Source organism: Bison bison, unplaced genomic scaffold, assembly GCF_000754665.1.
Source record: "Bison bison bison isolate TAMUID 2011002044 unplaced genomic scaffold, Bison_UMD1.0 scf7180017864180, whole genome shotgun sequence".
Classification (NCBI taxonomy): domain Eukaryota; kingdom Metazoa; phylum Chordata; class Mammalia; order Artiodactyla; family Bovidae; genus Bison; species Bison bison.
In genome coordinates this window covers 14,567,860-14,583,001 of record NW_011494752.1, presented here as the reverse complement: position 1 = coordinate 14,583,001, position 15,142 = coordinate 14,567,860, and the positions used below count along the sequence as shown (strand labels likewise).

The 15,142-nt window shown below is 46.1% G+C and overlaps 1 protein-coding gene across 4 annotated transcripts in view; it reads right to left on the bottom strand.

The window, feature by feature from the left end:
• STX8 (syntaxin 8) overlaps positions 1-15,142 on the bottom strand; it is a 206,538-nt gene that overhangs the window by 41,798 nt on the left and 149,598 nt on the right. For 2 of the 4 annotated variants that reach the window (XM_010843018.1, XM_010843019.1), the window contains exon 8: positions 11,238-11,379. The exons of the other annotated variants lie outside the window; for them this stretch is intronic. In XM_010843018.1, the coding sequence (XP_010841320.1) occupies positions 11,238-11,379 (142 nt within the window). The remainder of the gene's footprint in view (positions 1-11,237; positions 11,380-15,142) is intronic. 4 annotated transcript variants of the gene reach the window in all.

The following is a 15,142-nucleotide window of genomic DNA, read 5'->3' as shown; positions in this document are numbered from 1 at the left end:
TTTTCTCCTTTGTATATCCCAAGGCCAGTTTATTCAGGGAATGTCACATACACATTCTTTTTTTGCTCCCAAGTACCCTTCTGCTTTTGAGGTTTGTAACTCTTTTCTTCCTTTCTCTCTTCCTCTTAACAAGTCTTAAATTCTTCCCGCACGGTCATCATTTAACCTGTGAACTCACCTTAAAGGTGTTCACTGAAGTATCTCTAACGACTGTGCTCTCATTCATCCAGCCATTCATGCAGGAAATATTTTTTGAGAATTTAGATACTGAGCGTAAAATGGTATGTGAAAGACAGACAGGATCCTTATGTACATATAGGAGGTACAACTTTGAGGAGAAAAAGACCATACAAAAAAAAACCCTGCAATTACAACAATGAATGGACTTCCCCGGTGGCTCGATGGTAAAGAATGCACCTGCCAATGTAGGGTTTCATCCCCGGGTCGGGAAGATCCCCGGAGGAGGAAATGGCAACCGACTCCAGTATTCTCGCCTGGAAAATCCCACGGGCAGAGAGGCCTGGAAGGCTACAGTCCACGGGGCTGCAAACAGTCAGACACAACTTAGTGACTAAATAACAACTGTGAAAATGGTATAAAAGAAAGACGGACACGAGACTCCCCAGCCTGGGGATTAGGGGACATGAGACTCCCCAGCCTGGCGATTAGGAAGGGCTTACTAGAGGAAGGATGAGTGAGCTGGAGATCTGAAGGATGGGAGGGTGCTGACCAAGCAGGGCAGGAGTTTCTGGTTCTTCCCTCTTCCAGGGCCTCTCTTCAGTCGACAAGGGCATGCAGCCCCCTCTGCCTTCAAAGGATACCCAGCAGAATCTCCCCTGGCCCCCTCCTCTCAAAGCAAACTGTATTCTAACTTTTTTCCTGCATAGAAAATCCATTTTGTCCTTGCTGGATGGTGTGTGACTGTACTCACAATGTCAAGGATACATGTGAAATATACCTAAAAAAGTACAACCAGAAAGTATTAGGAAGTGTATTTTTTTTTTTTCAAGTGATTTTTCTTGCAATGAACAAGGTTATTCTTCAATTTCTGACTTGACTGAAAAAAGAAGAGAAGGTGGGGGTAAATTAGCATGATCCACTGGAGAAACAAAAACAAAAACCTCCCAGCCCCTCCAGGGAGCCCACATCCAGAGCTATTTGCAAAACTGCTAGTCCTATCTTTGGAAGGACATTTTTCTCACCCATTTATGCTGCAAGGGAAAAACATCTTCCACGAAGCAAACATTTTTTAAGATTGCAGCCTTTCAAATGCGTGGTACTTGTGATAAAGGGTGTTTTCAAGCCCTCTTCTTCACTTAACCTGCCAACTAACATGGGAAACCATTAGCTCAGGCTGCTACAATTAACTCAGGGCTGCTTGTTGAAAGGCTCGCACAATTCCCAGCTACTTATCATGCAAACAACCTGGGAGACTCATTTTCCTAGCAAGGCAGTAGGAGGGGTAAATTACTGAGATAAGTAGATTATTGGGGAAAAAGTCACACTCAGAGGCCTTATGAAATGATTAAACCCTGGGAAATTCATCCCCCAAAATCCCTGGCCCCTGACAGTACACATTCATTACTGGATCCTGGATGACCTACAATGAAGAACCTTCTCGGGAAGCAATAAATACTAGGACTCTGATGAATTTTCATTTAACTTTCCAAACAGTTCTTTAGTTCTGATGGGTGAGGTTCACCCTGTAGGGAGCAAATGAAAGGAAAGGGGGAGGGGGGACAGGTTATCAGACTTTAAGATTTAAAAAATTTTCTCAAATAGTAGAGGTACAGACACTGATGCCAATAAAATGATTACTCTAGGAAAACATGGGGCTTCCTTAACCTCCTTGCATTAACTCCATAAACTCTGTATGTGCTGTGTGTGTTCAGTCATATCTGACTCTCTGCGACCCCACGGACTGCAGCCCACCAGCCTCCTCTGTTCGTGGAATTTTCCAGGTGAGAATATTGGAGCAGGTTGCCATTTCCTACTCCAGGGGATCTTCCCTACCCAAGGACTGAACCCACATCTCTGTGTCCCCTGCATTTGGCAGGCTGATTCTTTACCACTGTGCCATCTGGGAAGCCCATAAACTCCATGCAGATAGAAGTTATGTGATTAATAGCCACCAATAGCCGTGTTCAAGCCTATTGCAACAAAATACATCTTCCCTGTTGGAAGTATTCCTTGTAGCACACACTAGTCAATAATCAAGTTGACTATTATTAGTCAAATTGACGAAAAGCCTGAAATGATGTTTCAGAGAGAGAGAGAAAAAAAAAAAAGTCCAGGAAAGGAATGGAAATAAATGCAAGTGATCTGGAGGCAGAAAACAAACCCTTGTTTCTCTGGCAGGAGGGAGAAACCAACCCAATGACAAGCCTACTGGGAGCTCTGATAACCGAAATCTAAATAAGAGAACTTGGCTGTGGAGGCTGTTAGTATCAGTGCTGACTTTCTGCTTCCAGTAACTGAACTGTGAACAGCCGGCATAAACAGGCATGACATTTCCCTTTGAGGAGCGCAGCGGCGACCGGAGGCATTCCAAACCAGAGCGGAGCGCTCGCTCATCTTCACTCTTGGAAACAAGTCAGGGAACCATGAACTCTCTAAGTCAAGCTTTGCGTGGAATAATTGAACAGGGTGAAATACTGCTGCTGCTTCTCTTTTAAATGAATACTCTTCGACTCCCAGGAATTTAGGCTTCCCGACACCTGTCTGACAGGGCAGAGGACCTGCAGAGATTCTGCCTGGGCCAGGATGGGCCAGGAGGCTGACCACGAAGCCCGAGGGTGCTTCTGGGGAAAGAGTAGCGGATGACAAAGCAGCGCTTTTAAAAAAAAAAATTAATTTAGAGGGAAGATCTGCTTTGTACAAATTACATTGTAACCTGTCTCAGTGTGAAACCTTCTATAAATTCTTTATTAAAATTTTTGGAGCTGTTATGGGCGTGGTGATGGGTGATGTGCTTGTTTGGGGAGGAAAGGGTAGTGTAGTGTGCTGGGATTAAGTCTGGATCGGGGAGGTGGGGCGGGAGAGGGTAGTATGCCCTGGCGATCTGTTCACATGCAATTTACAACAGGGCTACCCTCACTTTTATAGACGGAATCCCTGGAGCTTAGAGAGATTGTCTCCTGTCCCAGGTCTTAATGCTTGAGCTGGCGTTCAAGTCTCCATGGTCTGAGTTTTGAAGCCAAAAAATGATCCTACTGCACTAGACTTATCTTGGAAGACAGTAGAGGAAGGAAGTACTAATTGACATCCTTTCCTAGTTGGCAGACTTTCTTTAGAAGAGAATGCACTACTGGGGGGTAACAGGATTGCTACTGAAAGAAGAGGACTCAGGAGGTAGCATGGGACATCCATTACCCTAGCTATGCAACAGCTGCCCCAAAGTTTTATCTGTGATAGTATGACACCAGATTTCACAACAGAATTGAGATTTGAAATGCACAGTGAGGAAATAACATGGGAGATAAAAAAGATGTTTTTTCATAAAAAAAAAAAAGAAGGCTGGCAGATACATTAATGGGATGTAGCTTTTAGAAACCACAAGTTGTGGTATTAGCATTGAGATACTCATCACATTTTATGGTTACATAGAAAAAATGTTCTTAATATCCACAGAAAGATGCACAGGTATCTTGGCATCCTTTAAAACAGACTAAGGGAATGCAGGTAGGGTATGGTTTGAATCCCAGCTCAGTCACTGACTAGCTGTGTGGCCTTGGGCAAATCATTCAACCTTTCTGTGCTTCAGTTTCTTCACCTGTACAACGTGGACATTAAATGTTCCCATCTCCTTGGACTACTAATCAAGTGCTTGGAACAGCACCAGGAACATAGTACAAACTTTCTAAGCATTAACTCATATGATATCCTTAGTAATAAGTATGTGATGGGAGCCTATACCAGCCTGGAACATTTTCAAGGTTATCGTAAGAGACAACAAATGCACTGCTGCTGCTGCTGCTAAGTCGCTTCAGTCGTGTCCGACTCTGTGCGACCCCATAGACAGCAGCCCACCAGGCTCCCCGTCCCTGGGATTCTCCAAGCAAGAACACTGGAGTGGGTTGCCATTTCCTTCTCCAATGCATGAAAGTGAAAAGTGAAAGTGAAGTTGCTCAGTCATGTCCAACCCTCGGAGACCCCATGGACTGCAGCCCTCCAGGCTCCTCCATCCATGGGATTTTCCAGGCAGGAGTACTAGAGTGGGGTGCCATTGACTTCTCCGCAACAAATGGACAGGTAGGTCCAAAGGGTGGGACACTTGAGTGCTGGCAGGAGTGTGGCTGAGATGAATACTCGTTTGGTCGGGGCTTCCAGGGAAAGGAAGCTTCACTGACATGTCAGAGGAGAGGGATGGTGAGGCTGAAGGGCACTCTGAGTGGAGTGGGGAAGAGGGATGAGAGGAGGCAGAGAAACTTTTACAGGTGATTCCACTCCGGATATACAGACGCCAGGCTGTAGCCATGGAGACGGAGAAAGGCTGAAGCTAGAACGGTGGATGGGTCATCCCACTGCAGGATGGCAGGAAGCAGAGTAAGAGAGAACTGGGGATTGAGCACCCAAATCCTCAAGGAGCAATGGTGGGTGGCTGGAAGGTCAAGACAGATCATATCAATGGGGTTTTAGTTGCTGATGACAACAGTCACTCTAGCTAGGTTGGGCAAAGGGGGCTTAAAAAAAAAAAAAGGAGCACCAGATCTTCAGCACAAGCCGAAAACCAGATCTGGAGGATATATAACTGGGACCAAGAGGGCGGAACACACGAGGTAACAGGTGGGCACCACCGCTGCAGCAGCCAGTCACGTGACACACAGGACAAGAACTGGCCCTCCGATCTCAGCTGGGCTCCTCGTCAACAGCCAAACGTTCCCAAGCCCATGCCCACCAGAAGACCCGGTCTCTTAGGGTTTCGCTGACACCTCACGGTGGTCACTGCTATTTTCACATCTTTAAGGTGGAAGCCAGGAAAGATGTGGAATCTCAGTGGCAAGGAGTCTGAGAAATGTACCTCGTAACTTTCCAACCTCTGTAATTCAGGGAGGAGAGTTAGGAGGGGGCTAAAGTGGGTGGTGAGGGAGTCGATCAAAACTCTTTGCCTGGGATTTCCCTGGTGGTATCACGGTGAAGACTTTGTCTTTCAATGCAGGGGGCACAAGTTCGATCCCTGGTCGGGGAGCTTGGATCCCACAAGCCAAAAAAAAAAAAAAAAACCCAAGCCATAAAACAGAGAAGCAATATTGTAACAAATTCAATAAAGACTTAAAGATGGACCACACTGAAAAAATCTTAAAAAAGAAAACCAGAAACTATCTGCCAGAGGAGGCTGGAAAGGAGAAGCTGACTTCATGTGGCATGGGCTTCCCTGGGTGGAATAACAGGAGGGCAGGAATGGAGGAGCTATATTTTTGTGGTTCTGAGATATAAAAATTGGTGGAAGAATAAAGACCCTCGACTGAGCAACGAGTGGTCAGAGAAAACCTATGCTTCAATTATGAAGCAACGTTCTAAGGCAGGAGTATCACTTCATGATGACACACAATGAGCATCTTGGAAATTCTGGCTCCAGTCGAGACAAATTTCTCCTTGTACCCTGGACTCATCTGAGTAATGCCCTCTCCTCCCCTTCATCTAGGTTGTCTAAGTCTGCTGTCTTTCAACGAGTCTGTTTTAATTTCCTTTATTCCACGTGCACGCTTGCATGAAGTCACCTCTTCACTCTTTAAATTCCTGTAACATTTTACCTGTATTCCTCTTACACCTTTTATCTTATTTTGCCTTTTATTGAAGAGATACTTAGATACGTGTCTTATCTCCTTCATGTCCTACTTCCCCTTGAGGCAGGGTATGCATCTGATGAACTTCTAGTACAGTTCCTTACAATCCTAAAATCTATGAAGAATGAATGAGCTGTCACGTGGCTTCTCACTGTATCAATTCCTGGAGAAGTATTGCCAGGTTTGTTCCTGGCAAGCCTTTGAGGTTCCTTCCAACCAAAACACAAAACGTCTAAAAATGCCCATAATTCTGGGCCTGGCTCTACCTAAGCTATGGGCCTCCCACTAGATTGAGAGATTGGGAATGTATCATTTACATCTTTATGCATCCCATAATCCCTACTATAGTATACACTCAAAGAATACTTGCTGGCCTAAATCCCAGGCATGGACGGGCCCTGAACTTTAGCTTACTAAGGACATCTACCTACTAAGATCTCTGTGTGAGTATTTGGGCAGATGAATAGCAGTAACAGACATAAGATCAGATTTGCTCTGAAAGAAACTGTTCAAGAGGAGAAAAAACAGAGAGGCATAGAAGAGGAGGCACAGCTCCACCACAATGAACAGAACTGGGGAGGAAGCACTGGTGAAAGAGAGCTTTCCCCAGATTTCTAGAGGACAGAAGACAAATGTGGAAGGGCTGACTATGCAAAGTGAGGAGGAAGCAGTGGCTGAGAAACCACTGAAGAGAGTGCCAACTTGCTAACAGTAACAAGCACGGTTCCTGGGAGGCTCCAGACTGAGAGATACCAAGCAAGAGAATGAGAGAAATGGAACTGAACACAGGACTCACTGAAGATCTTTATATGAACCTTCCCACCTACTAAGTAGCAAAACCAAGTGTTGACACCTATGTAAAAACGAGGAGTGCTTTCCCTAAGGAAATTGTGCAAAAGCTCCCTGGGGCACCAGAGCTACCAGTGTGGGTGCTGCTGTCCTACAGCTGAGTCCTCCGCCTGTGGCATATTGTGAGGGGTGGGAAGGGGGTCCTCCGCAACCTGGCAATGAGGCCTATTAGTCAACCGGATCCATCTGTATACACAGAGCTCCCACAGCCTTTCTACTTCCAGGTTCGTGCGTACAAACTCATCCTGAGGATTCATCAAAGCAGTTAAGCAAAGTCCATATCATGACTAAGAAAGCATCAGTAAACAAATAGAAAAACTGACCATAGAGGATACAGAGATAATTCTGATAGAAGAAGAGAACTGAAAAATAAAACACAACATGATAAAAGACTCTAGTATTCTTGAAGAGACTTGGGGAAAACATTGCATCTATAAAAACAAGAACAGAATCCAACAAATAAAGATCAATCAAGAATAAGAGCTTCTACAAATGAAAAGACCCACAACCAGATGCATTGTTCTGTTGTTCTGACAGCAACAGTAAAAGATTCTAAAAGCTTCCCGAATAATAAACAAACAGTATGTCAATGATAAATAAAAACAGGTCACAAACAAAAGAACAAGAATCAGTCAGGGTGGACTTGTCATCAGCAATACTAGATATTAAAGCAAAACCTGAAGTAATTTATAATTCACAACTCTATACTCAGACCAGCCACCAACGGAGCATGAAGATGGAATAAAGCGTTTTTACGTGTGGGAATTCATAAGGCATACCATTCTTGCCCCTTTTCTTAGAAAGGGTGTGCTTCAGCAAAATAAGGACTAAAACTTTAGAGAAAGAGAGATCAGAGAAATAGTATAAGCACGTAGAACAACAACAAATAGAAATACCACGGCGACGAACAGTCCAAAAACCCGAGGTGGGGGGTGGGGACCCAAAATAACCTCGCTTAAAGAAGAAGAGGCATCTAGAAGGAAAACTACTAGGAAAACCAATAAACGAAAAGCAAACAACAAACAAACCAAAAGATAAATAAAAACACTGAGATTATCTGATGAACTTTCCCACAGAGAAATTAGCATTGTGAGGCATTTTAAAGACATGTTGATATATTGGAAAGAATTATCCACAAGAGCATGGAAAAGTGAACAGAAGAAAAAAGGGAATAACCAGTTATCGGGGGTGGGGGGAGTGATAGAAAATAGAGCAGTGGCATATCACTTGATTTGGTAATAAATACTGTTTACAGAGCCATAATCCCACTCAGATTGGAACAGAATGCCTGAGGGCGTGAGGATGTAGGTTTCCAGGAAAAAAGGGAGATTCAGTTTAGAAAAACTTCAAGACAAATAAAGGGAATGAATATATGGAAAATCGAAGGCAATCAGAATATCTAAGAAATATAAAGGGCAGGGTAAGTTTTGTATGGCATTAGTAATAAGTAATTTAGAATAAGCAAATTAAAACAGGAAGTTCATGGGCTTCTAGAAGAATGAAATGGATTCAAAAGATATCAGGTGTGGTGAAAAAGACAAGCTTCTTCTCACAACAAGAAAAAGAAAAAAACAATCAGAAGAAGTTAAAAAATAACAACAACAAAAAGAAATCTGAAAAAAATTCTAGCAAACCAAAATGTGGCATGGTTTTAAACCAACGATAGAATTTAAAAAAAGAATAGATCTCAACATTCTCCTTTGACTAACACAGGGATTATGAGTTAGGAATTACACAGATGGAAATATAATCAACCACAGTGCATGTCTTGGTTTTTCAGTGCACAGCATTCACACAGATAAAGTAACCTGAAAGCTATTTATCGGCTATTAACTTGGAAACAACCACAGTTTAGAAATCTTAATCGTGGTCAAAATAGAATGCAAATTATCAACATCTGACAGAAGTGAAGGGCTGTGAGATGAGAAGAGGTTGGGAAAAAACGTGAGGCAAAAAACGTGAGGCAAAAAAAAAAACGTGAGGTGTACCACCCATGGAGCTGGAAGTAGAGATTTAAGTGTTACTGAAAGTGACAATAATAATACACAGAGGAATAAAACCAGGATCTTAGAAACAACGAGGCTGAGTACCCAGTGAGTGAAACCCTATGTATCAGACCAGGAAGTCAATAGGTAATGTCTACAGTTTAGAAATAAAAAATGATGTGTTAATACGCAAGGAATCACTTGAAGAAGGACAAGCAAAAACGGTTCAAAGTGATTGACTCTTGGGATCGTGATCGGGATGGATGAGTCAGGGCACTGTTTGGTTTTGAAAAGTGAACGTGCACTGTTTAATTCTTCTAAAGTTATGGTTTACTCTAGAACCTGAATATTTTGGCTCATGGCTGCAAAGAAATTAACCCTTGACATGTACCCCTGGATGCACCTAATTCTACTGGTACAGTTCCTGTCTGGGGATCCAGACACTGGCCAGCAGGAAGCAGGTCTTCAGACAGATGGCAGCCCACAGGGCATGGTGTAACGGAGGTAGGAGATATAAACTGGGTTAGTGGTCACCTTAGGGAATTTCGAGTCATCACAAAGAGGAAGATCTCCGCCAGGCTCGCTGCTGGAATAATCCTGGGTCTTACCAGGCTTCCAATGCTCCTGCCGGACAGAATAAGTAAAATGTCCTATATTTCCCTTTTGAAAGCACTAGGAACAGCTCAAGGATTTGCAGAGCAGAATGAAAGAGGAGCTGTCACGGAGTTCCTTAGGACTCACAGCTTGAAAGGAAAGAGGAGGCCCACAGGGGGCCTTCGGACCGAGCCCAGCGGGGGAGACTGAGCACTTCCACAGCCCAGGGGGTGGGACCATAGCTCTTAAAGCCACAGATCTCCTCTGTAGGCACAGAGACCCTCACAGCGGGAATCCATTCACACCAGTCACCCTTGGAGACTGCTATTTATGCTAAAGAAATTTATCCCACTCCATTGTATGTTTCTTGTCCGGAGCGCTCTGGGATCCCTTGTTTACGGCCTTCGCCCATATTGTGAGCAGGGGAATGGACAGGCCATTTGAGAGGGCAGGGGTGGCTAATGATGGGTCTGTTAGCTCTGCAGTCAGGCTCTCCTTTGTGAACCAAACCCAATTTGGGTGCATTTGCTTAAAGAAAAAAAAAAAAAGCAAACCCCATTTGAGGTTGAAGAAATGTTAGTTGTGTTCCATTCCTTTAATAGGGGGTAAAAAAAAACACAACAACAGTAGAAGAAACTCAAAACTTTATAATATTTATTTATTTATAATCCATCCTTTAGGTTGAAATACACATCCAATTATCTCAGGTATAGGTGCACATGCCGCCTTAAGATAGAGAGGCTCTTAAAAAAAAAAATCAGGGGCCTTTCATCACTACAGAGATGCTAATTTTTATCTCCAGGAAAGTAAGGGAAGCCCCTTCTGAAATGTTTTCTTTTGAGGTAGAACTTAAACGTATGCCACTGCTTTCATGAATCCTGTGAGCCAAATCCTTATAAATCCTTTGAGTTGACAGATCAATTATTCCTTCTAACAGCTAATGAACTAATAACCTTTGGAAATTTCTCCTTCCCTGGGTTTAAAATGAAAAAAAAAAAAAAAATCTTGAAGGGGAAAAAGTAATCAGTTAAAGACTACCATAGCAATAAAAACAAATTCATAATAATAGCTTTTTAAAGAAAGCTATATTTTGAGAGCTATGATTTTTAAATTAAAAATACGTCAAATAATCTTGTATTTTATAAATACAATAAATTTTATTTTTAAAAAAGCCTTAATGTCATATAGTGTCAAGAGAATTGAGAAAAGGGTAGGAAAAAAAACAGAAAAGGAGAGAGAGACAGTCGAGAGACATCAGACAGTCCAGAGACATCAATAAGCCAGGTGAGATTAATAGACCCGGCTCTGCAGAAGACATCGCCCGAGGTGGGCTCTCTGGGAACCAGGAGGGGGAAAGGACACACACAAAAGCACAGGAGAGAAAGGAGAAGGCAGAGGAAGCAGGAAGATACCCTGGTCATTAGGACTGTGAACACAGGAAGCCCATACGGAACATCTTGTGGACAGAAGGAGTCTTGGGGTGGTATGGGTAGAAGCTGGCAGGCAGCGCAAGCTGGACATTCAAGGGGTTGAACCCCAGGGGGACACCGAAGGCCAGAGCAAGTGGCAGAAGGAGAGCTGGAAGAGAGGGAATGCATGTGGGCCCCAGAGTGTGCACTGATACCAAGAATGAGATGTGCCTGCCGGGTGAGCAGGGCAGAGAGGCATCAACCCTATCTTATGACAGAAGGCCAAGGATTTCATAGATGTGAAAACTGAAGCCCTGGGAAGTTGAGTAAATGACTTGCTCAAGGTCCTAGGGCATCAATCTCACACACATACATCCATACTTTTGTGCTAAGTTGCTCAGTCATGTCCGACTCTTTGTGAGCCCCATGGACTGTAGCCCACCAGGCTCTTCTGTCCATGGGGATTTTCCAGGCAAGAATACTGGAGTGGGTTGCCATGCCCTCCTCCAGGGGATCTTCCCAACCCAGGGATTGAACTCAGGTCTCACGCATTGCAGGTAGAGTCTTTTTCCCACAACATTAACAATTCTGGAGACGATGCTCCAAAAGCGTACCTTCCAGGGAGCATCACACAGCTCTTTCTCTGTAAGCTCCTGGTATGTGGTGTGACATGGTGTAGACAGAGGGGAACTTCAGGGTCAGAAGATGTAGCTTGGAATACACAGCTCCACTGTTCTCCAGCCCCATCTGCCCTATCTGTAAAATGGGGGAAATCATAATCACACCTCAAGTTGTGGGCAGGAAACAGTGAAATAACACTGACCTACCAGAATCTACTTACAAGACCTGACAAGGGCCCCAAGACTCAACTATAAGCCCATGATCCTGTTCCAGAAAAGCCACCTGAGTAGTGACACAGGGTCCCATGCTTAGAAGTCCTATGCTGTCACCATCATGATAGTCTTAATAATTTCTAAACAAGGGGCCCTGCATTTTCATCTCTCACTGGACCTCACAAATTACATAGTTCGTCTTGGGTAAAGCTCCGTGGCTCAATGAGATGAGTCTTGGAGAAGACGTCCATCTTTGGCAAGTAACTCTCATGTGGGCTTCCCTGGTGGCTCAGATGGTAAAGAATCTGCCTGCAAGGCAGGAGACTGGGGTCTGATCCCTGGGTCAGGAAGATCCCCTGGAGAAGGGAATGGCTACCCATTCCCGTAGAGAAGCCTAGCTGGCTATAGTCCATGGCTGTCGCCCGCCAGGTTTCTCTATCTATGGGGTTGCAAAAGAATCGGACGCAACGAATGCATTTTTCCCATGTGAGCTGCAAGTCTGAAGTGGACACTAGTTTCTCAGCTGCTCAGCATCTGAACCCTTTTTTTTTTTTTCTTTAACAAGGGAGGAATTCTTAGCTATATGAGTCTTAGTAGGAGGCAAGACTAAAAGGGCCAAACACTGGCAACCCCCTGCCTCCCCACAAGCACCAGTACACAGCCAGACAACAGTGGTTCTCTAGGGACACCAGAGGCCGCCCTCCCCTGGCTACAGCCTCTGCTGGTCAGCACCGGTGGAGTTAGCGGATGGCAGGCCCGGGGAGCATCCAGTAATCATGGCAATGAGAAGTTGTACGAGATGGTTCTGTGATGGGGTTGTGGGGATGATCCAGCCGCCTGTGGTTTAGTTTGATTCTCCAGCCTTCTCCATGAATGATTTTTCAAACCACTCAGCATCCTTCTAACACCTCTCTTCTGTACTTCAGTAATCAGGGATGCTTTCTGTTCATAGCCAAGAGCTTGTTCTGATATAAAGCTGGACTGTGTTACGGAGCCTGATTCTCCTTCAGCTGACAGGCAGCAAAGAAGCCCTGCGTCCCGAGGGAGAGCCTGTTGGGCCCCGAGCCTCGGGTGGCGACTGGAGCGCTGGTGCCTGCCCACGTGGAAGTGGACCTGGCAGGTCGCGTGGCCCACACTCCTTCTGAAAGTGGGACTCCTTCCAGAATGATTCAGGGTCAAAATAAGATGCAGATAAAGATGCTTCCGATAGCCAGAGGGTACACTAAGCAGAAGGCCGTTATCGTGGGTGACAGACCTGAAGACTGGCCATCTCCTCTCCCCTCCAGGTCAGCGGTCAGCTTGGGGCTTTCGAGGACATCCCCAACTGTCGTCAGGTTGTCAGGAATGGAGTTCAGGGACATTCCATGTTGCTCGCAGCCAGAAGATGAGATGTCTTTCATTCGGAGTATGTAATTAAGCTGGCAGTGGGGTTCCTGATGGAGTTCTGGGACACAGTGGGGCTAAAGTGCTCTGGGATTCTGAACACCAAGGACCACACTCAAAAGACGCTTCACATACATCAGGGCCGCAGAAAAAGCCAGATGCGTTGAACACAGTGGTGTGGCTTCTGCATCCGGGTCAAGGATGCTCCAGGACTCCGCCCTCACCCCACTCCCTTTTATAGGCGTGTTCTATCAATGGTGACAATATTTTACTTTTTGCCAAGGGCTGGGAGAGGAGGCGGAAAGAAAGCTCTGACAAGCTCATTTCCCAACACTTGAACTGAACTCCTGGCTGGAACAAAATCACTTGATTGCTGGCATTTACGGCTTTATTTCTACAGTGCCACTTGGCTGGCGGGGTGATTTTCCAGCCGCTGCGTGAGTGACACTAGTTCCAGGACAGGCCCATTAGCCTGGAACTGCAGGAAGACCCAATTACGAGGAGTCCTGCTGGAAAAGCTCAGACGCAGCCCACCCGACTCTGTGTGGGCAGCAGGCGTGGAGCGGGGCAGAGAGGTGGCAGGGACAGAGATGTCGTGGGGCCACTTCGAGGCCCATCAGACCACTCAGGCCATCACAAAGGGGGTCCCAGGGGCAGGACACTTAATGCCAGACTAACGAGGAGGGTTCCTCTCATCACAGCCAAGCCAATGAATGGACAGAGGTGACTGGAGGCTGTCGGATGTCCCAGAGCTGGAGAGATAGAGACAGTTACCACACATTTGGGAGAGAAAAGATTGGCACTCATTCGTCAAGCTGAACAGGTGCGGGGGTGGGTGGAGTAGGGGAACAGAGAGTCCAGGCAAACAAGGGCCAGGGCCTGTGCTACTGGGAGCAGCTGGTCTCAGCCTGGAAGAAGGTGAAGGTCTGCTGGGCTCGGTACCCTGGGAGGCGCAGGTACCCTGGGAGGTCCCGACAGCATCAAAGGGGAAGGGAGGAGCTGGGCAGGGGGAGAGAAGCAGGAGGGGCTGAGAGCCCCGCTCGGCAGGCTTTGCAGGGTGAGGAAAGTACTCATACCCGGGGCTTTATTTGAATTGATCACCTCTTATTAGTGTCTTTTGAAATGCGAATTAGCTGATTAACCACTGCTCACAGCCTTCCCACTGTTCTTTATCCTCCAGCATTCAGCAACTTTGTTCTAAATAGGGTAGGCCACAGTAGCCCACCAGGGGGAAATTATTCTCAAGGTTACAAGAACAGTGGCCAGGCAAACTTTCTCCCTGGGCTTCCGGGGGTGGGGGTGGGGGTGGCGAGGGAGAAGCAAGTTCGGGGGGAGACGGCACCCGAAGCTGGGCTCCCGCCACCCCGGGTTTAGAGACCAAACGCTCGTTCCCAGGACTCTGAGTGCCTCCTGGGTCCATTCTCCAGCCAGTGATCGGGGCGCAAAAGCAGGACTCCGACTCCCGACCACCTGTATATCTACGAGATTCATCTTGTAAAAGTCCCACTCGGTCCAGGCCCCCAAGGGACACCCGTGCACTGGCGGTGGCTCTGTTTGGCGCTGGGGGCAGCATGGGATGGCCTCTGGCAGAGCCCCGTCCCCACTTGCCTCTGCCTCCAGTTTGGCAACACGACACAAAGGCGGTGCAGAATGTATACACTTTCCAGGCTGAGCCCCTATTCAGAGGGGGCTGCAGCTTGCACGTAATGGGCCCCCTACAGACAAAGCCAGCAAGTTTCTTAATTAAGTCCAAGTGAAAGACAGATCCCGCTCGCATCTTCAGAGAACCTTCCTTCGGAACTTCAAAAACACCCTGCGCTTGCCTACCAAACTCAGCCACGAATAACCAGAGAATCGTTTCCCCCTCCCCTTTTTAAAAAACATAGAAAGCCGAGCCCCAGGCGCCCACTCTCCGGCCCCTCTCACTTTCCCTGCAATTTCAGACATGCCTCTGGTTTATAAGACGAGAAACAAAGGGACTTCTTGTGCGGAGGAGAAGCCCTCGGAGGGTCTGCGTTTCATTCGGCCTTCCCCGGGGCACTGCTGTCTAAAGAGCCCTTTAGCTGGTTTCGTCTCATTAACATTTCCATGTGGTATCAAAGGACAGTCTGCAAAACCAGCCCCCTGTGCGTACAGCACGGAAGGACGAGTCCGAGGATCGAGTGATGCTAAAAAATTAATTACTAGCTCATTGCCTTTGCAGAAATGTGATTTTCAGAGCCCTCCCCACTTTGCCTAGCCCCAGCAACCAGCTCTCAGACAGACCTTTCTGGGTTTTGCAGTGATAAAGTTCTTCACAAACA